The 27,767-nt window shown below is 41.3% G+C and overlaps 1 protein-coding gene across 12 annotated transcripts in view; it reads left to right on the top strand.

Moving 5' to 3' along the window:
• Positions 1–27,024, top strand: part of LOC128622473 (transcription factor 4-like) — a 169,034-nt gene extending 142,010 nt beyond the window's left edge. For 4 of the 12 annotated variants that reach the window (XM_053649018.1, XM_053649010.1, XM_053649011.1 and 1 more), the window contains 10 exons: positions 255–390; positions 2,996–3,066; positions 4,046–4,124; positions 6,642–6,718; positions 7,431–7,652; positions 16,421–16,553; positions 19,579–19,741; positions 21,977–22,206; positions 22,893–23,025; positions 25,694–27,024. In XM_053649018.1, the coding sequence (XP_053504993.1) occupies positions 255–390; positions 2,996–3,066; positions 4,046–4,124; positions 6,642–6,718; positions 7,431–7,652; positions 16,421–16,553; positions 19,579–19,741; positions 21,977–22,206; positions 22,893–23,025; positions 25,694–25,742 (1,293 nt within the window). In that variant the 3' untranslated portion in view covers positions 25,743–27,024. Of the gene's footprint in view, positions 1–254; positions 391–2,995; positions 3,067–4,045; positions 4,125–6,641; positions 6,719–7,430; positions 7,653–16,420; positions 16,554–19,578; positions 19,742–21,976; positions 22,207–22,892; positions 23,055–25,693 lie in introns of all 12 variants that reach the window. The other 8 variants (XM_053649014.1, XM_053649020.1, XM_053649021.1 and 5 more) reach the window with 3 other exon arrangements.
• The last annotated feature ends 743 nt before the right edge of the window (positions 27,025–27,767 follow it).

Consider the following 27,767-nt stretch of genomic DNA (forward strand, 5'->3'; position numbering starts at 1 on the left):
GCTCTCGCCTTAAGCAGATGCTCGGATGACAGTCATCTTACTGCAGCCACTGACAGGACAGGGAGATAAAACTCTCTCAGTTTCAGTTATGAAGCAGCTAAGCGTTCTCCTCCAGTGTATTTCTGGCACGGATTGCAAAAGACCACGAGCAACACGTAAACGAACGATTACGCACGAGCAAAGTCGTCTAAATGTCAGAACGCGTGAAAGAAAGTCAGCTGTTATTAACCATCATCGCTAACGTCATTCCTCAGAGCTACCCATCACACTCCTCAGCTGAGATTAATCCCAGTCTTCCTCCGATGTCCACTTTCCATCGCAACAACGGCACAAATCACTACAGCGCGGCCTCCTGCACAGCGACCACGAACGGAACAGACAGCGTTATGGGTAAGATTATACACTTTCGGCTTGTAGCACGGTCAAAGAGCGCGTAAACGGAACAGACAGCGTTATGTATGTATGGTGGCATCGATTGATCAGGGATCCAGGTTGATCTCAGGTAGATGTTTGCTGACAATCAAGACTTAAGATACGTTTGGAGGGTGAACTGCATGCACCGGAGAAGAATTGGATGAGAAAATTCTGTTCAGTAGAAGGGAAGTCCCTGACAGTGAAAGCATGGCGGATAGAACTGTCGCTCTGACTGTGTCTCGTTGGTCAGAGAGAAACTGTGGCGCGTAAACGTGTGATGCGAGTCATGATTACTAATCCAGTTTTGATGTGCTGTGATAAGATACAGCTGTGCAACCTTCGGTTATGATAAAGGTAAACACGATTGCTTTTAGATGACGCTTATTAAAGAAAAACAGAGTATAAAACAGACAGTTCATGCTATTGGTTTATTTCTTTATTTTTGTAAAGGATATTGCCACATTTTTTGTGAGAAGACATTCTGAAATGACATTTAAAAAGCATGTCGAGATTGAGAGTTCAGTATCAGGTCGCACCAAGCCACAATATAACTGATTCCAATTTTGCCCATCTGGATGGAGGGCCTGGAAGAAAAAAAAAAAAAAAAGACACATGTTTACTTTTTATCAAACACATATGGACAGAGACACATGGACACACACAAATACACTTTTTTTTTTTTCATGTTAATTGAGTAACGAAGCACATGTCTGTATTATTTATCCCGATTTGAAATACAGTGCCAAAGTTACAGCATTCCACCAATCGACATTTATCGAACCAGAACATCCAAATTTCCGTTTACAAACCGACCTGATCAGAGTTTAAATATCTCAGGCGAGTGAAGGTAATCGGATTTGAAACGAGTTACGTCATTTAAGGCCACAGGCACTACCTTCGCTCCCATCGTGACGTCTGAGAATTTTACACGCGAGCTCCGTGTACAGTTCATCGTATCGGTACTAATAAATAAATGCCGCATTTACGACCGTGTGCGCAGCAGGAGAAAGCGCTATCTTTAAATGCTCTCCAATATGCCCTGTTTTGAACTTTTCCCACCATGCTGTTCCAGTTAAGGCCGCATCTTTTCCAACTCTTTGATGATGTCTTTCCTCCAACTGTTCCTCAGTCTGTCCCTCCTTCTTTTCCCTGTGGGTTTCAAGTTAAGTCCCGGGCTGTGATGTTATCATCGGATTTCCTCAATGTATGCGCTGTACAGCCCCATGCCCGCCTTACAGTCTGTCGAAGTACAGGAACTTAACCAGACAACTACCATACCTGTATTTGAAATGTTATCTTTATATTAATCCCTCTACTCCGGGTCATTCGTAATAGCGTCAATAAACTGATCTTATATCAGTTCGGCTCAGCTATCCACAGAACCGTACGTCTACGAGTGTTTACGCTTTCAAATATATGAGGGTAAACAGTAGGTTTTTCATTGAGAAACAAGGGGGAAATGCAGCTGCGTGTGTCAGAGCCTCCCGCTGTGCCGTGATTGGCCTACGTGTTGATATTTAATGACAATTCGCTTATAGCTTGATGTCGGAATCATTTTTTTTGTCAGTCATGGCGTGTGTAGAAAAGCAGTTAAATTCAACATCAATGACTTTTTGAATTTATTTTCATATGTACAGGGAACAGGCAGTTCTTTGCACTTCTATTAAAAGTATAATTTTATACTTTTGTTTATATTAAAAATGAAAAAAAAAATGAAAAGTCATTTTGAAAGTGAAAATATATTTTTTTAAATAAATTCAACCCATATTTTTATATATTTTTTTATATGTATGTATATATAAATGTTATGCTAAAGAAAAACTTTGTCATGCTGAAAAATTTAGATGTATATAAAGCTGGGGGGGGCGGGGTTGTGTGTGTGTGTGTGTGTGTGTGTGTGTGTGTGTGTCTGGATATACGGGTGTTCATATGTTCCGCATTAGTGCCTGCAGGTGGGTTGCTAATCACGTTTACAGACATTTTATGGGTTTAAACTTGTTGGATTTTTTTCTTTAGTTAACTTCAAGCTGAGGTGTGTGTGTGTGTGTGTGTGTGAGAGAGAGAGAGAAAGAGAGAGAGTATTATATAAAGTAAGGTAGAGTTGGAGAAACAAGGTCAAATTTCAGCCTGACGCACCCTTCTACCCACCCACACACACACACACACACCCACACACACACACACACACACACACACAGTTCACTTGCAGTAAAGTGAAAGCTGAAAATTGTATAGGAGCGTACAGTATATAAAGAGAACGTTATATTCGTTATATATGTAAATGTAAAACCACTTTCACATATGCAGAACGCTGGCGATGGAGGCCGTTTCAAACCGACCGGGAGTGACCCCCCCCCCCCCCCCCCCCCCCCCACCTTAGTGTGGTTTGAGTGAATCAGGACTACAGTTTAATACCTGATTTGATCCCGTCACAAGAAGTGAAGAAAACATGCTCAAAGGCATTTCCGACGTACAAGCTAAACACTCAACTGATGTGGAAACAGAGAATGCTAAAGTGGGAGACAATGGAGATAATAGTGAGAAAGCACTCTAACTTTTTCTTCTTCTTCTTCTTTTGAAGCTAATCGAGCGCCAAGTGGAGCAGGAAGCAGCTCACAGACTGGAGACGCATTAGGAAAGGCCCTGGCTTCGGTGAGTGGCTAAACACAGACACTCAACACGTGCTCGTACACGTCCACCCGATCGTCTCACACTGAATCCTAAACAGACATATACTGCGAGGAAGATGTAGAATTCATTTAAAATCATGTTATTGACATTGGCAGAGAATCGTCTCCCAAAAATAAAAAAAAAATAAAAAAACTCTGTGCTATATATAGGCTACATAAACGCCATCACAGTTGTCTCACCATCATCACTCCAAACTGTACAGCATATTCACTATATACTGTAGGCCAGAGTTTGTTTTCAAATGCCATAGTGTACTGTGTGTGTGTGTGTGTGTGTGTATGTGTGCTGGATGTTCTTCACTACACTTTCAAACACAAGTAGCAAATGGAATACTTCCGAAATAGTCCGTGCTGTTTTTTTTTGTTTTTTTTTTTCCTCCCCTGTATTACACCATGCGCACTTTGAATTTTGGGCGTGTCATCATACCAGGCGAACTTGTCATACCGTCGCCAAGTTGAGAGAACACTTCTGCTAAGCAACTGGGAAATTCCGTCACCAAGCGTAAGCTAGCTAATCACAGAGACTGCTGATTTAGCTAGCTAGGACATAATAGGCGTAGTGACAGTGCAAAGATAAATATCAACATTTCCACCAGACGCGACAGTGAGAAGCGTTAACGTTATGTAACTACCCAAAAGTTCTTCTGAAGCAGTTAATACAGTTAATAATACACGTTTCGTAGATACAGCAAGCACACACACACACACACACACACTGTGCACTTCCCATAGATATGAAACAGCATGATGGATTGTGGGTCATGTGGTGTTAACATCACTACAGATTCATCTTACATTTTTACATCCATACTAATTAGTATGTGTTCTTAGCTCATTAGGTAACGTTAGGAGTCAGTGTTCACACGTCATTGTGCGTGTGCGCGCGCTTGTGTGTGTGTGTGTGCGTTCTTACGTGTCATGGATATGTGTTATCGTTACAGATCTACTCTCCTGATCACACCAACAACAGTTTCTCCTCAAACCCCTCCACCCCAGTGGGATCTCCACCCTCACTCACAGGTAAAAAGGGTTTACATGAGCGTGTACATTCAATTCCATTCAGTTTTATTTGTGTAGCGCTTTTTACAACGGACGTTGTCTCAACGCAGCTTTACAGAAACGTATAAACACAGGATAGAGATTTTAAGTGTGTGGGTTTATCCCTATTGAGCGAGACAGTGGCGGGGAAAAACTCCCTGAGATGATATGAGGAAGAAACCTTGAGAGGAACCAGACTCAGAAGGGAACCTCATCTGAGTACATGAAAGTGTACATGAGTGTGTGTGTGTGTGTGTGTGTGTGTGTGTGTGTGTGTGTATAGTGTAGGTGGACCGGCCAGTGTTTTCTCAGACGAATTTCATTTCCGTTTTTTAACCACCCTCAGACAAACATGTGCAAAATATATCAAAGGAAGCAACTTTTACAACATGTCACATATGTTGCAGGTCTACAATCTAGCATTTCTTTGAACTGTAGTGTGTGAGCCACGGTTCTCCTGGAGACTGTCGCACTCGCTTCTTATTTTTGCAGCAAAACCCAGCAGCCTTCATTGTGTTTTTTTTTTTTGTGTGTGTGTGTGTGTGTCTCTTACGTAATACGCCGCTTTCTTTAACTGGCATGCAAACATTTTTCTATAACATTTAATTTTGTGCTAGTAAACTAATGTTAGGGAATCTAAAACGTTTTTTTTTTTGTTTTTTTTTGTACTGACGTGATAACGTAGAAGTCATCAAATAAATCACCAATCATAATAAACCAAGTTCGTACTGAAATACACCTTCGTATTGGCGTAAAACTCGTGCACAGTACTTTTGTGTATTTTTTGTACTAATTCCAGATTGATCAAGTCCTACACGTGGACAAATCCGGCTCATGTTTTGATTCAGAGATTGATTATCCAGTTGAAAGAAAATATCAGTCAATCTCCAGTCATGCAACTGATTAGAGCTCGACTGATACAGTATGACTAATTCTGCTAGATTCTTTCAGCCCTACGAGCATCGAGTAGAAAAGTTTGCCTAAGTGCACAACTATGTCCCGAGATGAGTCTCTAAACCATTATATCTGAGCGGAATCCTCTCACTTGTGAAATATTCGCCTGCCGCACAGCAGATCTGTTCTAACTCTGCTTGGCCAGTCTTTGTCCGTTCGTGACATATCTGTTCAAACTCTCCCAGATGTTATACATTTGCTTCTTCAGATCAGGTCTGGAGACAGAGAGGGGTTTATAGCAAAAATACAAAAATGCTTCAAACTATTTTTACTCTCGATTCTGCTCCGCGTTGCCGAGACAAGACGACAGCCCGCATTTCATTTCGAGCCTCTTATTGTTCGTCTACTTTTGTATTGCGTAATAGAATAGTTTACACCGAGATCATGGGGTTGCAAACTTTTGCATTCAGCTGTACATTTTGTGTGTGTGTGTGTGTGTGTGTGTGGGCATTCCCCCCCCCCCGCTTCCCGTGATTTCTCAGGGTTGCAATAATAGAGTCATTGAAAGTGTTTCTCATGTTAAAAGCCTTGAGGAAAGAAATATACAGGCGGAGTGAGATAGATAAGGAAAGGGAAGAGGGAGGAAGAGAGAACGTAGGAGAGAGAAAGAGGGATGGAGAGACAAAGGAAGAGAACGAGAGGCAGCTGTTTGCACCAACGCTGAATTTGGCATGCAAACAAGATGGCCGCCGAACTCTGTGCCAAGATTTTCTGCTCCACTCATCAGGTCTGAAAGATGGCTCAATGGCGACCTGTTTCCCAGCAACATCCTCACAATCTCTCTCTCTCTCTCTCTCTCTCTCTCTCTTTCTCTCTCACACACACAGACACAAACACAGATCCAGCTGTTGTGCCCCCTCCTCTGTGCCAATTACTGTTTTCTGCAACTGCAGATGCGAACTTCGCCTGCTGCTACCGTGTGTGTGTGTGTAAGAGAGAGGGAGAGAGAGAGAGAGAATGAGCATACTGCCAAAGAAACCTGACAAACAGCAGAATTGTCATTTCTATATAAGTGTATATTAGTACATTAGACCTTAAATCCGTTAGAAATGTTTTCTAAGAACTCGTGCAAAAGAAAATGTCAGTGATTGTATGTTGCCATCACCTGCTGTCATTTTGAGTATTCTGTAGAGCTTCGTCATCACAAGAGTTTCAGCTGGACACACACACACACACACACACACACACACACACACAGAGTCAGAGAGACTGGAACACACACTCTTCATCGTCATTCATACCAAATCTGTTCCTGTCACCCTTTATCCCATCGACTCTGTATCCACATGTCAGCTTTAACACCTCGGCCAAATTCAAACACTTTCAGTCTAATTTTTATTATTATTTTTTTATTATTATTGTTTGTTCTGTAAACAAGACTGAGAGGATGTTAAAGTCCGAGATTTTATGCGCATAAAATCCAGTAAAGATTACGCTCATGTTTCAAGAAATAGTTAACTAGAGCCAAACTGTGTAATATGTAATAATAATATTAAAATAACAGATGTTTTCTCTCTCTCTCTCTCTCACCCTCTCACCATATAGCTGCAAGTTCAGCCGTCTGGTCCAGAAATGGTCAGGGAGCCTCATCCCCAAACTACGAGCCTCCTATTCACTCACTGGTAAGACAATGAAAGCATGCAGTGGTTTGTTTATTTCACACACCTGTTACTCAAGAGTTACCGGACGTCTATTGACCTACATTAACGCTGACAAGCTAGGCAAGAGTGGACATGCTTAAATTGTAGTTAATGTTAAAATACACCTCTTTTATGTCCTTAAAATACAACAAGCATGTACAGGTTGGCAGTATACATCATAACTCACTTAGTAAAGCGATAGCTCTTCATTTAGCCGCGTGAAATAGGGCACTGTGTAGGTTCTGTAACAGCGCTGTGTTCTACCCTATGTAGTGAGTACGTATAGTGAATAGGAAGCCATGTCGAATCGGGCGTCTGTGAGCATGTATATGTGAAAGATAGTGCTTTTCTCCAGTTGGGGATAAAAATAAAAAAAACAAAAAACTGTGCCTGCTCAGCATTTTATACATACCACAGAGCATGGTAGGATGCTAATGGATTAACTGTGTCATGCAGTATACCTTCTGGAGGCCTCTGCGCTCCACCCGTCTGTGTGTGTGTGTGTGTGTGTGTGTGTGTATATATATATATATATATATATATATATATATATATATATATATATGAGACAATTCACAGCTTTACTTAGAACAAAACTAGTATGTGAAGACAGTTAGTAACAGACTGAACATAATAGAATGAATTATATAATCTCTCTCGTTCTCTCTCTCTCGCTCTCGTTCGATCTGTGTAGCAAAATCGTATAGAGGATCGTCTGGAGAGACTGGATGATGCGATTCACGTCCTTCAGAGGCACGCGGTTGGACACGGGGACCTGCACAGCCTCATCACGCCATCACACACGCACTCGCATTCACACACACACTCGCACTCACACACCCACAACGGAGCCATGGGCACCCTGAGCACCAGCTACGGCACCGGCCTGCTCCCGTCCAACAGACACTCACTCATGGTAAGAGCTCACAACTGCTCTGTGTGTGTGTGTGTGTGTGTGTATGTGTGTATGTGTGTGTTTACCCAAAACCTCATAGAGCTCATAGAGTCAGTGTTCTAACACTCACTAGGTGCATCCCAAATCTCACACTTCTGCACCATTCGATCTCCATTTCGCTAGTGCCATCGCATTACATGCGTTTGATGTCATTTGCCCTCGAGCAGGAAACAGCGTATACTTCCGGTTAGTACAATACCGAGAGCGTGCCATTTACGGTGTGCTATAACACTAGCCGGCGGAGTGTATAGTACATAGTATAAGTGTGTCACGTATAGTATGTCATTTGGGACACAACTTCTGTCTCCTTATGACACTCTCTGAAAGTGAAGTCTTAGAGAGAAATGCAAAGATGGACAGATTTCGAGACAGGATGAAGGAAAGAAAGCTGAAACACACACACTGCCAGGGCATCACACAGAACATGAGGTCTGACTATTACCATGTGTGTGAAAATCTCTCTCTGACTTTTTTTCTTCTATTTCTCTCTGTCTTTTCATCTTTCCACCTATAGCCGTTTCACCGCTCGTCTATTTTTAATCGGATTTTATTTATTTATTTCATCCACCCTGTAATCCTCCCTCATTCCCTTTCCTTCTCCAACCTCTGTCTTCTCAGTTGCTCATTTTTTCCAGTTTCAAACTGACTGCTGAGCTGGTATTTGAATCAGCTGTGTAATCCCCCCCCCCCTTCCCGTTCTCTCTGTATCTGGACATTTGGACATCTTGGCATGAGGGATTGTGGGTAAATCTCGAGGATGATTGGACGCTGAAGCCGTGGCCATCGTGTGACCACTGCACATCACTGACACCCAACAGACCAAAACTAAATACAAGAAATGACAGAGACACAAACAGCGTGAGGTGGAACAAAGGAAAAATGAACGGGGGTGGTTGGGGGGGGGGTGAATGGTGGAAGAAGGAGAGACAGATGAAGCGACCAAAGGAAAAAGCAGCAGAGAGAAAGAGTGAGGGAGAGAGAAAGTGGAAGACTTGAAAGAAAAACATCAAGGCGGATTCTGGTAATGTCTCCCATATTTAAGTTTGGTTTTGATTCTTGAAACAAGTCATGAAAAGCTTTCGGCAAGCGCTGAGAACAAAGGATGAGGGAGAGAGAGAGAGAGAGAGAGAGAGAGAGCACTCCACGTCCACTTCAACACTACCTCAGAAAGACACATACACACGCTCTGTTCCAAAAAACAAACATGGCCTTGTCTTTTTACAAACACTCACTAAGACAGGAGGGCCCTACAAAGTATAGTTGTTTGTTAGTGTTTCCCTGTGTGCCTGTGCATGCGCGTGTATGTGTGTGTGTGTGTGTGTGAATTGAACACACCTGCTATGAGAAACCCTGACAGAAAACAGTCAAGCATTAGTCACCATGTTCATTTATGGCACCGTTAAGCACATGAAGTAAGTGTGTGTGTGTGTGTGTGTGTGAACTGGATTTCACTTGATCTCTGTAAACAGTTATTTTTCCTTCACGTATTATGCTCTCACCTGCAGAGACGCACTTCCGAGCCCTCACCACGCCGCTCTCCATTTATCTAGCCGTTAATGTAAGGAGTGGTACGGAAACACCAGTCAGGAGAACTAGTCGCTTTGTAACACATACGAGCTGGGTTAGTGATGTTCATGATGTCACACAAGAAGTAAGTTTAGCGTTAGGTGCATTTGTTTTTGCTCTTTTTTTTTTTATTTACTCTATTTACTATGTACTACTACTTAGTACATATGTTACAGATACATACAATATATAAAACAATATACATGCAATATATAAACGTACAGATGTTTGTCGGTAAATGAGACGTTTCAGCTGTACTCGTGTTCCACGCACGCGAATCGAAGAGGGCTTCACAATAAAGGTTATTATTTTAGACAAATAGAGGGTTGGTTTTTTTTGTTTTTTGTTTTTTTTACACATAAATACATATCACACAAAAAAGGTCTCTTCAGCTATTAGAAATGTTTAGCCTCTCTCTGAGTCTCTGTCTATCACTGTGTCTCTGCATCTCTCTATCTCACTCTCTCGTGACATTCCGTGGTTTCTAGTTTGCTTTCTCCCATCCGCAACTCTTTCCCTTGATGTTTTCTCACTTTCTCTCTCCTCAGCTGTCTTTCTCTCTGTCTGCATACATAGCTGTTTTTCTGTCCCTCTGTCATGCTCTCTCGCTCTCTGTCGCTCTCTCTCTCTCTCTCCTCTAAAGAAACAGCTGTTTCATGTTTCTCTGCATGGTTGGAGACCCTGAGGTCATCAGCCAGCAGGTGCTCGCATGATGGAGAGATGGAGAAAGAGGAGTTGGGGGGGGAGGAGGGGGTCAGGGGTGGAAGATTTATGTTTTCCTTCCAGTTTAAGGAAGAGGAATGCCATAGCACACACACACTCACCGTACCTTGGAGTTGACGGTAGAAATTCTCATGTACAGAATAACCGAGTGTGTTTAGTTTTGACTCGATGTCTCTCTCACGTACCTGTGTGCAAGACTCGAGTTTCAAACACACCCTGAGACTCTCACCGGCGCACGGCCGCACACACAAGCACGTGATCGACACGAGAAGAGATGTAGCGCGATACTTTCCCCAGACCTTCCCCTCACACACTCCCGTGATGAGTATTATGAGACACGCTGACACACCAGTATGCACACCGGTTTATATCAGCTGTGTTTGTGTTTCAGATTTAGAATTGTGCGCACACATGGCTACCGCACTTTAGCTGCTAGGTGATGTATCACGTGCTAATCTTTAATCACTCTTTCGGGCTAATCTGTATTAGAGAGAAGAGCTTCACACACGCACATCTGAGTATTATTACTTCCTAATCGCGCTGTAATGCTCATTAAAAGGCTCTCTTTTTCGGAATAAACGCCTAAGCCGGTTAAAATCGTCCTCGGAGAACAAATTACAGACAAATCCCGTCGGCATTATTTTAAAGCGTTAAAACCTTTTCTCTGTATCGTTCACGTCACACGGTACGGCGATACACAGAGAGATGCAGCCGTGTATCGTTCGGTTTGTGCTCAACACTTTAAAAGGCCAAAACACTGACCAGATTTCTCAAACTGTCCGCGGGGGTTTGTGTAGCGGCGGATTCGGAAAGGCCGAAAGAGAAAAAGAACAGACTAATCTGCGTTGTAATCTCCCCAGCGTGCATATTGTTATGAATAACTGGTGACATTAAACAAAAAGCAGCGCGCGCGCGAGCTAGAAACAGATCTCCGACCGTCTCTTTCCTTTTTCCTCAGTCCGTCGTTCTCGTCCTCCGTCTCCTTCGCTCACCTCGCGCTTGCCTGTTTTAGATCGAATAGTCACCCCTTTCTGTTTCTGTTCGCCTCCAGAGACGAGCAGATCAACAGCTGTGGAGAAAGAACGAGAGATTGGGTGTGTGTATGTGTGTATGAAATCATGGGAACGTTATGTTGAGAGCTGGGCGCAGCTGGAACGGGGAGAGCGAGACACACACACACACACACACACACACACACACACACACACACACACACACACACTGACAGATAGCAGAACACACTCTCCCATTGCCGGAAACACAGGAATGGACAGATAAATGCACCCAAATTTAAAACATTTACCCAAAAACAAAACATATAACCAAAAAAAAGGTTCTTTAACCGAAAAAATGTATTGAAATGTGGACGTTGTCTTTTGAAGGTGTGCTCCATGCAGTGGGTGTTACTCTCTCTCGCTCTCTCTCTCACACACACACACACACACACACAAACAGTATATGCAGAGAGGGAGCTACTGATGGTTCATGTGAAAGGAAGTCTGATTGTTCCAGTATATTGAGTTCTAGCTCAGCTGTTCATCTCGCCTTAATCTGGGGTTGCTGAAGGCTATCATTTCCATTTACACACACACACACACACACACACACCATCACTCAGGAGTTTAAACTTTCTTTAACATAAGATCAGGAATATAATTGGACGACTATCATACTGTGCACTTAACAGCCATTAAAATCTTCTCTTTTTTTTAATTTTTTTTTTTTTTTTTAAAAAGCAAGGACAGAAATGAAAGATTGTTGCTGTTCTTCTCCTCTTTTTGTAATTTTCTAAGCTACAAAGGTTTTTACAAGAGTAAATAACCTCCTGAGATAAACATCTAATAATACTGCGTTCCACACTGCAGTGAGGGAATAGGGTTAAACGTCCTTACAAACAAAATAAATAAAGAATTAAATGCATCTTTTGAAGAAGAACAAAACAAACAGACCTGGCACGTTTTCTTCTGGTTACTGAGGTTGAGGTATTAGCGTTAGAGTTAGGTGTGGCGTAGCATGCATTATCTGCATTAATAATCATGTCAGTGGAAGGTCGTCATAGACTCAGAAAACGCCCAGACGTTTCCTTGTCCTTCTCGGATTAGATTTAGAGGTAGCACTTTATTTGATGGGTTTGAATCACTTTGAATGCAATACGGCATCCTATAAGAGGCAGGATATGAGAAGTCCCCTTCCAGTATAGCTTCTTTATTTTGAAAGCCCGTATGCCAGTTAAGTCTTGCCCTCAGTCCAAATGGTCAATCACATTTACATGTATAACTCTCGTATGAAGCACTGTGTGTACCTTCTACAACTTTCTCATGAAAGTGTCACGAATGGGCTAATAGTGACAGCAAGCTAATAACCGGCAGGATATGGATTAAAAAATATGACAGTACCAGTATGTCATTATGATAAAAGACGGTTGTTTTCTCTTCCAGGTAAAGAGAAAGTTGCGTCAAACCTCCAGTATCAATATCGTATGCGTTTTGATTTAAGCCTCTCAAATATTCTCCAGCATTGCTTTGTAAAATGTTTATGCAGTGCTTATGAACGTGTTGTAACGGCACTGTGGCGCTGCCCGTCAAATACAGTGTTACTGATTTAGTTGTAGGCATAACATTAATCAGCTGCATTAATAATTGTGTCAGTGGAAAGTCCTCACAAGGATAGTACAACAAACGTGTGTGTGTGTGTGTGTGTGTGTGTGTGTGTGTGTGTGTACACTCACATGCTGAAAGGTGCTGTCAGTGGGAGGCCTGGTCTCCATCTCTCATTTCACGCACACAAGCGGTGTGTGAAAGAGCTCGTTGGCGTGTGATCATTCCAGCCCACGGCGGTCACGGCTAACCACTAATTAGCTCAGCTGGGGGGAAGTGACGATTCGAAGGGCTCAAATTCCCACAGAAAGGAAAGTTATGATTTATTTTCTAAACGGATGCGAATCACTACATCTTTTGTTACTTTTGAGAGACCATGCAGTTCTGAAGAGGAGAGTGAGGTGTATTGTATTGTAATGGTTTTGGGAAAACCACTGAGTGTGTGAGATGGGAAGTGTGTGTAAAATTGTTGCTTATTCGTGCCGATTTTGATAAGAATGTACTTTATACTTCCTTTTGATACATCGCTTAAACACCTACAGTTAATGAGGCCAGCCTGTGATTGGCCAGAATGCGGATTAGGAATACAGCAGCATGTCTGTGATTGGTCAGAATGTTTAATAGGAACACAGCAGCATGTCTGTGATTGGTCAGAATGTTTAATAGGAACACAGCAGCATGTCTGTGATTGGTCAGAATGTTTCATAGAAATACAGCAGCATGTCTGTCATTGGTCAGAATGTTTAATAGGAACACAGCAGCATGTCTGTGATTGGTCAGAATGTTTAATAGGAACACAGCAGCATGTCTGTGATTGGTCAGAATGTTTCATAGGAATACTGCAGCATGTCTGTGATTGGTCAGAATGTTTCATAGGAATACAGCAGCATGTCTGTGATTGGTCAGAATGTTTCATAGGAATACAGCAGCATGTCTGTGATTGGTCAGAATGTTTAATAGGAATACAGCAGCATGTCTGTGATTGGTCAGAATGTTTAATAGGAACACAGCAGCATGTCTGTGATTGGTCAGAATGTTTAATAGGAACACAGCAGCATGTCTGTGATTGGTCAGAATGTTTAATAGGAACACAGCAGCATGTCTGTGATTGGTCAGAATGTTTAATAGGAACACAGCAGCATGTCTGTGATTGGACAGAATGTTTAATAGGAATACAGCAGCATGTCTGTGATTGGTCAGAATGTTTCATAGGAATACAGCAGCATGTCTGTGATTGGTCAGAATGTTTAATAGGAACACAGCAGCATGTCTGTGATTGGTCAGAATGTTTCACAGAAATACAGCAGCATGTCTGTCATTGGTCAGAATGTTTAATAGGAACACAGCAGCATGTCTGTGATTGGTCAGAATGTTTAATAGGAACACAGCAGCATGTCTGTGATTGGTCAGAATGTTTCATAGGAATACTGCAGCATGTCTGTGATTGGTCAGAATGTTTCATAGGAATACAGCAGCATGTCTGTGATTGGTCAGAATGTTTCATAGGAATACAGCAGCATGTCTGTGATTGGTCAGAATGTTTAATAGGAATACAGCAGCATGTCTGTGATTGGTCAGAATGTTTAATAGGAACACAGCAGCATGTCTGTGATTGGTCAGAATGTTTAATAGGAACACAGCAGCATGTCTGTGATTGGTCAGAATGTTTAATAGGAACACAGCAGCATGTCTGTGATTGGTCAGAATGTTTAATAGGAACACAGCAGCATGTCTGTGATTGGACAGAATGTTTAATAGGAATACAGCAGCATGTCTGTGATTGGTCAGAATGTTTCATAGGAATACAGCAGCATGTCTGTGATTGGTCAGAATGTTTCACAGAAATACAGCAGCATGTCTGTCATTGGTCAGAATGTTTAATAGGAACACAGCAGCATGTCTGTGATTGGTCAGAATGTTTAATAGGAACACAGCAGCATGTCTGTGATTGGACAGAATGTTTAATAGGAATACAGCAGCATGTCTGTGATTGGTCAGAATGTTTCATAGGAATACAGCAGTATGTCTGTGATTGGTCAGAATGTTTCATAGGAACACAGCAGCATGTCTGTGATTGGTCAGAATGTTTCATAGGAATACAGCAGCATGTCTGTGATTGGTCAGAATGTTTCATAGGAATACAGCAGCATGTCTGTGATTGGACAGAATGTTTAATAGGAATACAGCAGCATGTCTGTGATTGGTCAGAATGTTTCATAGGAATACAGCAGCATGTCTGTGATTGGTCAGAATGTTTCATAGGAATACAGCAGCATGTCTGTGATTGGTCAGAATGTTTCATAGGAATACAGCAGCATGTCTGTGATTGGTCAGAATGTTTCATAGGAATATAGGGGTCTGTGAGATCATTTTGACAGATAGTAATATTTGAAACATTAAATGTTTAGTATTTTGTGTGGATAATAATTGAAATACATTTTTGTGACAGTGTCAGGGGAAGAAAGTGAGGGATGAATAAGTGTATCTCAGTATGCTTTGATTAGCGTGGGAAACATTAATAATGGCACCTCAGTGAGAGCTGTCACTGTAAACCACACAACACACGAACACCTGAAAGAAAGGGAGAAATAAAAAGAAAGAGTGATTATAATACCTTACTGTCCAGGTTACAGCAGGAGCACTGAATCCATCCAACATTCACATCATTTATTTCAGTATTCGCTTCATTTTTATTGCTCTCTTCACTCTCTTCAACCATAAAGCAACTGAACAAGTAGAAAAGTATTTTGTTGTTGATTTTGTTTTGTTGTTGTTGTTTGGTCTTTAGGGTTTTTTTTTTTTATTCCAGTGAGGCTTTTTAATGTACAATTAACAAAATTCATAAAGTCCCCTCTCGCTCTCTCTCTCTCTCTCTCTCTCTCTCTCTCTCTCTCTCTTGCATCCTTCTCTGTTTTGCTTGGTGATGAACAGTGGCACATGTGGCAGAGGTGCAGTGGGAGAGCATCTCCCTCATCATCATTCTAAATGACTTTACTTTTTAAATATAAAACCCTTTATTAAATATGTATGCCAAGTGCTTCTATCTGCAGCCAGGAGGATGCCATTTTACATTTGGGGCTTTCGGCATGATGAAAGAGCGGCATGGGGTGGGGGGGGGGGGGTTTAAAAACAAACACAGACTTGGAGAGAGTGAACACTCCTCTTTCTCTTGCTCCCGCTCTGTTATATTCCCTGCAAAGCCGGCGACATTTTCTGATATTTGCATCGAGCCAGTGACATCCCAGAGTTTCACTGTCAAAGGCTTAACAGGAATTACAGCGAGAGAGAGAGAGAGAGAGATGGCAGATTCCCTAAAACAAAAGCAGAAAGAGAGAGGGAGAGAGACGGGTGGAAATGTGTGCCAAATCACAATTCCTGCCGGATCAGATGAACGTGTCGGGGGAATTAGGAAGCTCACAATTAAGCATATGGGCATTAAGATAATTGTCAGTTGTGTTGGCGGCCCTGATAGAGGACAGATGGACATGAAGCGCTGCTCGGCATCGTGGGACATCACTTTGGATTTTACCTGCCTGAGCAGCTCCTCTGTGTGTGTTTGTCACTGGTGTGGGTGTTTGTGTGTGCGTGTGTGCGTGTCTCTGTCTTCCTTAAGATACACAGGGGTAGGGCGCCCTCTATAGGGCATTTGTTACTGTGAAATTTTGCGAAGTTTTTTTTTTTTTTTCCCTTGTACACACTGATCAACAATTGAATGTAGATTTATTCATTTAAGAATATATATTAATACACAATGCATACATTCATTTCTATTGATTGTAATATTGTTTATATTGATTAATATTTGGGTAAAAGCTCTGTCTGTCTCTCTCTCTCTCTCTGTAGGTGGGGTCTCATCGTGAGGAGGGAGTAGGGTTGCGTAGTACTCACTCCATTGTGCCCAATCAAGTGCCCGTTCCTCAGCTGCCAGTTCAGTCTGCCACCTCACCAGATCTCAATCAGCCTGATCCATACCGGGGTGAGAACACACACACACACACACACACACACACACACGTGCACGCGCAAATGTTATAATTGCTATGGAACAAAGCTGACTAGTGAACAGTTCAGGGGGTTTAACAACAGTCAGACATATTAAGCATGCAGTATATTTAACCACACACACACACACACACACACACACACACTAAAGAGTAATTATGACCCAGTGAAAAAAACCAAAGCTGGAAATCTATAAAAGATGATTAAATTGATTGTATATGAGCGAGGCAGTGAGGCATGAGATTTGGCCTTGTTGGAAGGAGTTAACACTTCCTTTTTGCAAAGAAGGGAGAAAAAAAAAAAGCAGGTCTTTGGCAAGCCTTCGGGCCGCGGCGGCCGAAGCCAAGGGCTTAATGAGGTGTTAAGAGCTATAAAATAAAATTTAAAATAAAAGTAAACGTAGCAGCGAGTCGTAAGAGAGAATGAGACGAGAGCAGCATAAATAACACACTGCCGCTTTAGCAAAACACACACTTTATGAATAGAGCGCTGCAAAACCACTGCGGTTTGGCTTCGTCCCTTTAATATGTACGGTTTTCATCCACCTGTTTCTGTTCTCATAAAGCATGCGGGTGCATTTGTCCCATAGCTGAGAGAATTGGGGGCAGCAGGCACAAAACAGCGATATGAGGCTTCTGGAGCACATGTTAATATACTTATGCCTCTCTTATGCGTCTTATACTTATATACTTATGCATATGGCCACAGTCACTAATCAGAGAAAGAGCGAGACAGCGAGGATTAAGTGTTTTACTGCATTGTCTCTCTCTTTATGCTGAACGTCCACGCTCCAGGCTCTCTCCACAATGTGCGTACTACAGTTTAGCCTCCCGCCTCTCAGCATGAGAGAGGAATTTACCGGCCGATTCCGATGCCTGTTTTAGTTCCCAGTTATTGGCATTAGTTCCGAGTGAGGTCATTTCCTGCTAGCGGAGAGAACTGCGGGCTTGGTTGAATGTCGCATGTCCTAACCAGAACACACGGCCGAGGCGTGGTGTGGAGAAGAGAAATCAATTAAAGCCTCATATGGTCAGAGAGAGAAAGACTTCACTCCACAATCACTCGTTTGTTTCTTCCGCCTCCTTTTTCTCCTCCGTATCAGCTCACTCCAGCTGTTAGGAGCCAAACAAACCCTCCTACTCTTCTTTGTCTCCATTTCTCTCCTTACGCCTTTTTCTTTTTCGTCCCCGAGTCACTCGCGACTCAGTTAAATTGCAGCTGACGTCGTTGACCTGGCATGTACAATATTGTCGAGCGTAAGTGTCAAATCCAGGTTTCAAAAGTTGTGCAAGTCCGAGATTTTCAACGTCAGTAGCAAACATAAGACGGAAGAGTGAGAAGAAAAGTTACCAAACCAGTATGTCATCACTTACCCGTGAATGCGCAGTAGACGTGTGATAAAATCGATCTGCGTGATGGAGAACCGTGATAAGGAAATCTGAACGATTTATACTATTATCATCATGCTATGTCAGGAATAAATAATTATAGGAAAGAAATCATCAAAGCTGCGCAGCTTAGTTACTGTTTCCACCCCCAAATAAGAGCTTTATTCCGCTTGTACCAACAGTTATTAACATGAACGTTATACATATTAACCATTTATTAACCAGTTACATTTAATGTTGTGGAACAATGAGCACAAGACAAGCCAGTTCCTGTAATCGCTTATGTTATAGCAGCTACGAAAAGTAGTTTCTTCACCAGCCTCTCTTTTTTCCGATCTCTCGAGCGTGTCAGCGGGTCATGTTCGTGGGAAACTGGCACGTGTAAACCCCTCTGTCACTCCGAACACTCTTCCATGGTCCAAAACCTTATTACCAAGAGCTGACACTGGAGACTCCTTCCATAAATGTTAAATAAACATTTAAACCTCACCGTATCAACCCTTAGACTTTTTTCTCCGTTAAATAATATGTTTTTTAATATGTTTATTATTAGGCTTAGATTATGTAGTGTCCACTGTACCACTGTACCTGTGAATGAGTTGTTACTATAGAAATGATTAACATATCAAAACGACACAATATAAATAATTTACTGGCGTAAATGTTTTTCGTCGTCTTTTGTTGACGTTGTTCTTTTCGTTGCTTTTATTGTTAGCTGTGCCTTATTTGCTTGTCGCTTTTCACCGCAGATACTAGTCCATCCACCTCTTTCTTCTCTTTCTCACTCTCAAAATCACTCTCTCTCTCTCTCTCTCTCTCTCTCTCTCGATTTCTTTCCATGTGTCTTTCCGTCTTTCTTCATGCCTCCCTCTTCCAGTGTGTCGTAGAGGCAGTGCGAGATGCACACAGACACTGGCAGTGATGTCGAACAATGAGGGCAGTGTTCCTCTTTTAGACTGGAGTAAAAGAGTGCGTGAGTCAGAGGTGGGGTGGGGTCTATAGGCCTTTTGTACCCTACAGGGATTGGCCGTCGTCTCGAAAAGCTGTCGCACAAATAGATGCACACACCAGCAAAAACGCATCGCGCATACATGAATTTACTAGCGGCATTTTGCTGAAAAGCACTATCACGCATAGCGTGTATTACAAAATACATACCGTGTAAATACATCCATTGCTTGCTCGCATGCAGTTTGGTCTTTGTGTTCATTTTCGATCGTTTGAATTCCTAGTTTTTGACCTTGGGTACGATGAAACGTAGGCTCTAGCGTTGCTAAAATGACCTTAGATGCTGATTTTCACTCAAATTAGTAACACATTTCCTGCAGTGGATACTCCAGAGTGAAAACATACTGCTGGTTATGTGGCAGAATTTAGTTCAGCAGTTAAAAAACCCACAGCATATGGTCTTTCCTGTCGGCATGTCAAAGGAAACCTAATTTAACGTTTAAACGCTGTATTCTCGAATCATCATCAGATCAGTTTATTTTTGCTGGGCCTGTTTATTTATATTCGCTGGACCCTACTATCGGGCGAACCTTTTGTTCGTTTAAAGCAAGCGTTATCCGACTTTAAGGTAAACGTTGTTCATTTCCGTCTCCCTCTCTGCAGCGCTCTCCAGTGGACTGCAGGGCCAGAGCACGTCTTCAGTGAGCTCAGACATCAAATCGGAGGACGAGGGAGACGAGAACCTGCAGGACGCCAAATCCTTGGACGCCAAGAAGGAGGACTTGGACAGCAAGGAGCTGAAAGCTATAGAGAGGTCAAGATCTAGGTAAACCGTTACAGCTGAGCGCTCGCTTCATTTAATTCCTTCACTGGATTTCGATGAAGTGACCCTCATGTCGTGCGAGACAGCTAAATGCGACGAGAGTGAAGAACTCTCCACGAAGGGAACGCTCCAGTTCCTCCCGTGAATATACGTTCAGAATTTGCCACGTGCATGCAGTAAAGTCCAAGTCCACTATCCAAAGCCTTTTATTTCATCAGTCATTGAACATGTTCAGTACACTCTCGCTAACAACAAGTCCCACGCTGTATGTCCTTATTGACGGAAAGCAGCGAGGAAAGTAATGCGTAGAGATCAAACGTTATTATGACGCGATTTCATGTCTTAATCTTTAAGAAACCACAGCAGTTAACACAGTTATACAAATATACAGGCAAGATGCATGTGAAGACAATGCGTAAGCATTTCACAGACATTTTAAATAATATTTATTTATATAATATTTATCAAATCTATAACACCACCGAGTTTTAGTCGTGGACTCAGACTGCTGTACACACATTCAGTTATTTTACCAAAGACCCAAAATTCCAACATACACTAGGAAATTTATTTTGTATAACATTATACAACACACAGTGTACTTTCTCGAACAAAAAAACACACACACACACACACACACACACGGACATCCTTGCTGATTTATTCCCCGTTTGTCCCGGTGTTGAGCCGGGTTTTAGCTGTCTCTCACACATCAGAGTAGGGTAGCCAGATTCCCGAAAATATTCCCAAACACCTCCAGGATAAACTCTACTCAAAATGGAGTTTGTAGCTTTTCACCTGGACTCTTCAATTTGATCGACACAAATCTGACAGTTAGTAGTTCATTTGCGTTTTTTTGTTTTGTTTCGGGTTTTGTTTTTTTTTTTCTTTTCAGTTTATGTTGATGTGTTTTTATGATGTTGAGTTACACTTGACTTAATGTTGGTACGGTATCACACTTTAAAACGATCAGGCCGATGTTAAGACATGATGTTAGTAACAGTCAATTATAAAAGAACTTCTACACCTTGATGTGAAAGTATGAGGATGCTTTCACACGTGCAGTGTGTAGTGTGTTTGGATGTAGATGTTCTCTGGAGGTTATGGGTTGATGACTTGATCGTTAGAAGCAGTGAAATACTACTCATATTCACGAAAAGTTTTTGAAATGAAACCCATTTGAAGTTAACACGCCATGTTTCTCTTTCTCGACTGTACCAGTACGCCAACACTGAGGCGTTTGAATGCAGAATTTATCAGACCATTAAAAAAAAAAAAAAAGTCATTATATGTCTTGTGTATGGAGCAAGCTGAGGGAATTGGAAGCCATTTTAGATTTGACCTAGAAGTTGTTGGGATTTATCATTTTTAATCATGTGTAAGAAAGGTACGCTCAGCCTAAATAGCAACAGGAAGTGGATAAATCATTTTTCTTTAATTCTCCAGAAAGAAAGAAAGAAATAAAAGACTTTTGATATGAGGAACTTTAGCAGACTACACTATTGAAGTTTTTTTTTTGTGCCGGAAGAGAAGTGATTCCAGCCAGAAACATTATTTGTAATGACTGTGTTTTGACCAATCACTGCTCTGCACTCTTGTTAGCTCCACCCATATGTACTAGCTAGGCTCACATGGTATGTGAACAAGAAGGGTAACAGTTCAGCCTGTGTACTTAGGTATGGCATGACTCATGAGATGGTGGACACAACAACCGCATGGAGGATTGTGGGTAATTTGCAGAACTGAGCCACTTCTTGAAGAGTAAAACTAGCACTAGATTAAAGACAGTATGATGGATTGAAAAACGGTTCAGAATACAATAAGAACCCAAAATCAACAACAATGTGTTCTATTCATCAGGGAGGGTGAATGAAAAGCTTTTCACATGGGCTCTATTTAAACATTGTCATGACTAATGAGTGAATAATTTGCACGTACTTTTCAGCCCTGGTCCTCCCCGCACTAATTATTCACCAATAGGATGATTCAGTAAAATAAATATTCCGATTTGCAAACACCTAAAATTGGACAGTTTTTAAATAATGATCTTTTTTTTTTTTTTTTAAAAGTACCACCTTATAAAATGTTGTAATGTTTGATTACGTGACTGGCGTCCGACGTAAGGTGTATCCCAGTGTTCCCAGGCTGAAGGATTACTACAGTGAAAACAGCTTCAGTAGTGGACTCATTTTGGGAATCTTTTCTCTCTCCTGGCCGTTTCATATCACACACGTGCAGCACCAACGATGATGAGGATCTGACTCCGGAGCAGAAGATCGAGCGCGAGCGCGAGAGACGGATGGCGAACAACGCGCGAGAGCGTCTGCGTGTACGAGACATCAACGAGGCATTTAAGGAGCTCGGGCGCATGGTGCAGTTGCACCTGAAGAGCGATAAACCGCAGACCAAACTGCTCATCCTGCACCAGGCCGTCGCGGTCATTCTCAGTCTCGAACAGCAGGTCCGAGGTCAGTAACATTCGATTACTCGGTCTGTTCATTCGCTGAACGTTCCGCTGGCCTGAGGACAAGTCATACTACATCAAACACAGATTTAGAGAAAATAAAGTTGGACTTATCTAATGTCAGTTTCCATTCTATTAATCATAATTTGCTTTTTTTTTTCCCCTTTCATATTTCTCTTAGTTCTTCTTGTATAAACTGCGTACACACATATTGGTTTTAAAATAATAAATAATCACCCAGTCTTGACCACCCACTAAGCAGCAAGGGACTTTCTAAATTAAACTTGTTGTTTTTGTTATACCTTTGGCCATAAGCTATAAGTCTTTATACGAATCAACCACTTACACTCTCACTCATCCTACTTAGACATCATTTTACATTAACAGGTTTATAGGTTTGTTTCCATAGTTTCCTCTACAGTATTATTATGTGGTTGTTATGGCTCTTTGTACCTGGAGCTTCTTTTTTTTTTTTTTTTTTTTTTTGCTGTATGTGAAATATTTCTTCTCTGCAGTTTCACCTCTAACCACTTGGTGGCACTGTCTCAACTTAACGCAGACCTTTGTGTCCTGTCAAAAAAAGGAACACTGATGCACAGAGGTTCCATTGTAATACTTTTAAATGGATAACTTTTAAATAATCGCGCATGTGTGTGTGTGTGTGTGTGTGTGTGTGTGCTTATTTCTCAGAGAGGAACCTGAATCCAAAAGCGGCGTGTCTGAAAAGGCGAGAGGAGGAGAAAGGGTCCTCAGATGCCCCGCCCCTCTCAATGGGTGGAGCTCACCACAGCATGGGCGACGCCTCCAATCCAATGGGACAAATGTAAAAAGCCACACCTCCTCCCTAAAATGGTCAGATTTCACTTTACACTAATCTGCTGTTGCTCACGTGTACCGTTTTACCTGATCCCCCCCCCCCCAAAAAACAAAAACAAAAAAAAACTCAAATTGGTTTCGACAAACAAATTGTTCATCTGGATTAAAAAGTGAAAATTGTTTTCCACTTTTTCTTCAGAAAACCAGATTTCTAACTTAACAAAAGGGTGAGAAAATGAGCATAGCTATTGCATCCAACTGATTGGACTAACATTGTTGTGAATGGCAATAAAATCGGAACAATAGAGTTTACCATAATCCTCCACCCTCATTTAACGCTGGGTACATTTTAACAACAGATTGGCAGTAAGTGTGTTTGCAGTGTGGATTTCCTGGTAGATTTGTCCGTTTCTGAATGTTTATTATGTGTTACACAGTCATAGTGACGAGGGAAGAACAGACAGAACGCTTTAGAATTGTTTCTATACAGCGTAAACAGGTGTCAGTGATATGATTTTGTGTTTCATGACTTCGGGATGCAACAAGTTTGATGACCAGATAACAGATGAGCGATGGCCTCGTTTTGGCCCACACTTACCGCCTTCATCTGGCCTGCATAGCGCTGTGGAATGACCGCTAACTCAATATGGATGCGAACACAGCCACGACTCAGCAGTCATCAATGAGACCACATCTTAGGCATGATTTGGACCAGAACCCGCTTCTACACACGCATTAGATATCACTGGTTGAATTTCCAAATTCTGTGTTTTTGCTTAGAGGGTCATTTGTAGCCAAAAGTACAGTTGTGTTTGTCATAACTGAGCCTAAACTTAAGTATATTGGCCTGGAATCATATACATATATATATATATATATATATATATATATATATATATATATATATATATAAAACTTTACAAAGCGCCTTTAAATATCTGGATGAGAAAATGTTTAACGGTACTCCAGATAACAGACGAGCACTCCTTAAGTACTTTTAGAGATAGAGGTTTTTTGTTTTTTTTTAAATGTCAGGAATGTTGAACTTTGTGTGCTGGCTCATTGTGTCAAAGGTTGGGGTTTTAGTCTCTGTCTATCTGAGCGATGGATAGATAAAATTTTACAGCATGAATACACAGCTAGGGATATTGTATACGATATAAGGGTACAGAAGCCTGAGCATGTCTAGAAGCGAGAACTCTTTCACGTCACCTTTTATCAAAAACCGATTTATAAAATAGCAAGTTATATTTCTCTAACAAGATTCCATCATTTTCTTCGACTAGATAGATACCGAAATAGATAAACATTTAAAACTGGCTTACCATCGTAGTTACAATGTGAATGAAATCCATTTCAGTGGGTTGGGGGGTGGTGGGGGGGGGGCAAATGGGGGTGTGAAGAATATTTTAAGAAAAACTGAAATGTGGACACGATTTTTTTTTTCACACAGATAAAAATGATTTGTCAAAGATGTAAATCATACATCCTCGAATAATCATTTTTAACATACATCATCATTTATATCTCTGTATTAATCAATTGCTGACATTTCCAACATTATTAAGAGAGTGAGAAATCAGAAATAATGTTGTAGCTGTCGAGCAGAAAATCACGATTGTTGGATGGGTTTGAGATTTGAAGTTGTTTAGTGTGCGTTACTTGTGTGTGTTTGAGTGCATCAACGGAGCATTCAGTCTCATTAATCAAAATGTATCTGTTCTCTCTCTCTCTGTCTCTCTCTCTGTCTCTGTCTGTCTCTCTCTCGGTCTCTCTCTCGGTCTCTGTCTCTCTTCTGTCTCTCTCTCGGTCTCTGTCTCTCTCTGTCTCTCTCTCTGTCTCTGTCTGTCTCTCTCTGTCTCTCTCTCTGTCTCTCTCTCTGTGTCTCTGTCTCTCTTCTGTCTGTCTCTCTGTCTGTCTCTCTCTCTCTGTCTCTGTCTGTCTCTCTCTCGGTCTCTGTCTCTCTTCTGTCTCTCTCTCTCTCTGTGTGTCTCTGTCTCTCTTCTGTCTCTCTCTCTGTGTCTCTGTCTCTCTTCTGTCTGTCTCTCTGTCTGTCTCTCTCTCTCTGTCTCTGTCTGTCTCTCTCTCGGTCTCTGTCTCTCTTCTGTCTCTCTCTCTCTCTGTGTGTCTCTGTCTCTCTTCTGTCTCTCTCTCTGTGTCTCTGTCTCTCTTCTGTCTGTCTCTCTGTCTGTCTCTCTCTCTGTCTCTGTCTGTCTCTCTCTGTCTCTCTCTCGGTCTCTGTCTCTCTTCTGTCTCTCTCTCTCTCTCTGTGTGTCTCTGTCTCTCTTCTGTCTCTCTCTCTGTCTCTCTCTCTGTGTCTCTGTCTCTCTTCTGTCTGTCTCTTTCTGTCTCTCTCTCGGTCTCTGTCTCTCTCTCTCTCTCTCTCTGTGTGTCTCTGTCTCTCTTCTGTCTCTCTCTCTGTGTCTCTGTCTCTCTTCTGTCTGTCTCTCTGTCTGTCTCTCTCTCTCTGTGTCTCTGTCTCTCTTTTGTCTCTTTTTCTGTCTCTCTGTCTGTCTCTCTCTCTGTCTGTCTGTCTCTCTGTCTCTCTCTCTATCTGTCTCTCTGTCTCTGTCTGTCTCTCTCTTCGTCTCTCTCTCTCTGTCTCTTTTCTGTCTCTCTCTCTGTCTCTCTTCTGTCTTTCTCTCTCTCTCTCTCTCTCTCTCTCTCTCTCTCAGGTCAAAGCTGCCAGACTTTATGAAAATGATGAGCGACCACTTCCTTTGACGACATCATTTCCTCTCCTGAAAGTCTGTTAAACAATCAAATCTGACCAGATCGATCAATCAATCAATCAGATTACTGATGAGTCACCTTATTTTGTTCATTCCTCTCCATGATCCCGTATGTTTCCTTCTTCTTCTTTTTTTTTTTTTTTTTGACATAATGACCTTACATGTGCATTGGCTATGGGGAAAAACAAAATCTTCTCTCCTTTTCAACATTCCCAGTTTTTTAGGAAAAAAAAGAGAAAAAGGAACAGTAAATATTTATAATGTTTGGTTTTTTGTTTGGTTTTTTTTTTTCATTTCTTTTATTTCCAATATGTGCAAATGGTTGGGGATTCTTCAAACATATCACGATGTAAAACGTTGGAAAAGAGCTGTTACGGCTTTTACTGGCAAAACTATTTATTTTATTTTTCATACCGTGGACAAAAAAAAAAAAAAAAAATCCTCTCGCACTTTTCTCTTTCCAAGCGAGTAGATTTGTATTATGGTTTCTCGGAATAGAGGGAGAGTTAGCCCCAACGACAGTGTACAATTTCACAAAGTGGTGTAGAAACTTTGCAATAACACTCATTTAAAAAAAAAAAAAAAAAAAGAAAGAAAAAAAAAGTGTACTTCTAGCACAGCGGTTCAAGGAGATGCCACTGTGTGTTTTAAAAGGCGTGCGAGTACAGCGGGACAAGAAATGACTTTTAACCAGCAAACTCCCAGGTGAGATGGAGATTTTAAACAACTTCGAAGGTCATTCCAGCACATTAAACAGATTTTATCTTACCGAATGGCGACTATTGCAGAGAAGATGCTTTGCTTTTCAGAAGTGTAGATATTTCAACGCTAATCTCTCTTCTTACATGTCGGAAAGGGCCACATCCAGCGATTTAATCACCAAACCAAACCCTTTTTTTGTTTTGTTTGTTAGTTTGTTTGTTTTCTTTTTTTCGCCCCACGTCTCTCTCTCTCTCTCTCTCTCTCTCTCTCTCCCTCTTTGTCCGTTCCCCCTCGTCATGCCCCCAGCAAATGCAATTTTAAACACGCTACACTTGTACCAACGTGCCTTTTAGAGTTCATATCATCACACAGTGCGAGAAGGACGTTATCAGAAACATTTTTTTAGGATGCAAGCTTAGGGAGAATCGTTAGTCATTAGGTCTATGCAGTCAGGTGTTTTACAGCCTGGGATTTAAAAAACGTCAAAAGGAAAAAAAACGTATTTTTTGGATAAACTGTATTTAATGTACTGTATGCCTGTATGTAATTAGAAGGCGTGTCCTGGACAGAGTAATCGTATATATATATATATATATATATATATATATATATATATATATATATATATATATATATATATATACACACTTGCGATTCTTAGTCCTGCCCCGAGTTCACCTTAAACCCCGCTCTCTCTTAAAGCTCACAGTTTCCATTGACACGTCTGTTATCGAGCATTGTATTATAGCTTATTACCTGCTTTTTATGAATATTGGCTTGTCCGTGAGCCGCTGTAGTCTTCAGTACAAACGTGTGGTTGTATGTGTAAAAATGACTCTTCTTTCTCTTTTTTTTTTTTTCTTTCTTTTTTTTTTTTTTCTTTTTTTTTTTTTTTTTTAAAAAAAAAAAACAAAACAATCTTTATCTCTTATTCTTTGTCTGTTTTTGGTTTCTGTTAAAAAATTAAAAAAGAAAAAAGAAAGAAAAAGGGGTGGGGGATCGTGTTCAGCCGTATGAGATTCAACAGCGGCTCCTGCTTTTTTCTGTTTGTTTTCCTTCTCCAATCAACACGAGGCACTGAAACTGGAAAAAATTTATTAGAAAATCAATATATATAAATGTAGAAATATATACAATATATTAAAAAAAAAAAAAAGTGTTGTTTTCAAAAGGAGAGATTGATGCAGAATGGTTTCTGGGTGTGGGGTTGGGGTTTTTTTTGGGGGGGGGGGGTGTTCATTTTAAATGAACGGTGTGCATCAGTGTTCATTTTAAAAAGAGTGAGACATGACTCCATAGTGATCCGATGTGTCAC

The sequence above is a fragment of the Ictalurus furcatus genome, chromosome 18 (assembly GCF_023375685.1).
Source record: "Ictalurus furcatus strain D&B chromosome 18, Billie_1.0, whole genome shotgun sequence".
NCBI lineage: Eukaryota > Metazoa > Chordata > Actinopteri > Siluriformes > Ictaluridae > Ictalurus > Ictalurus furcatus.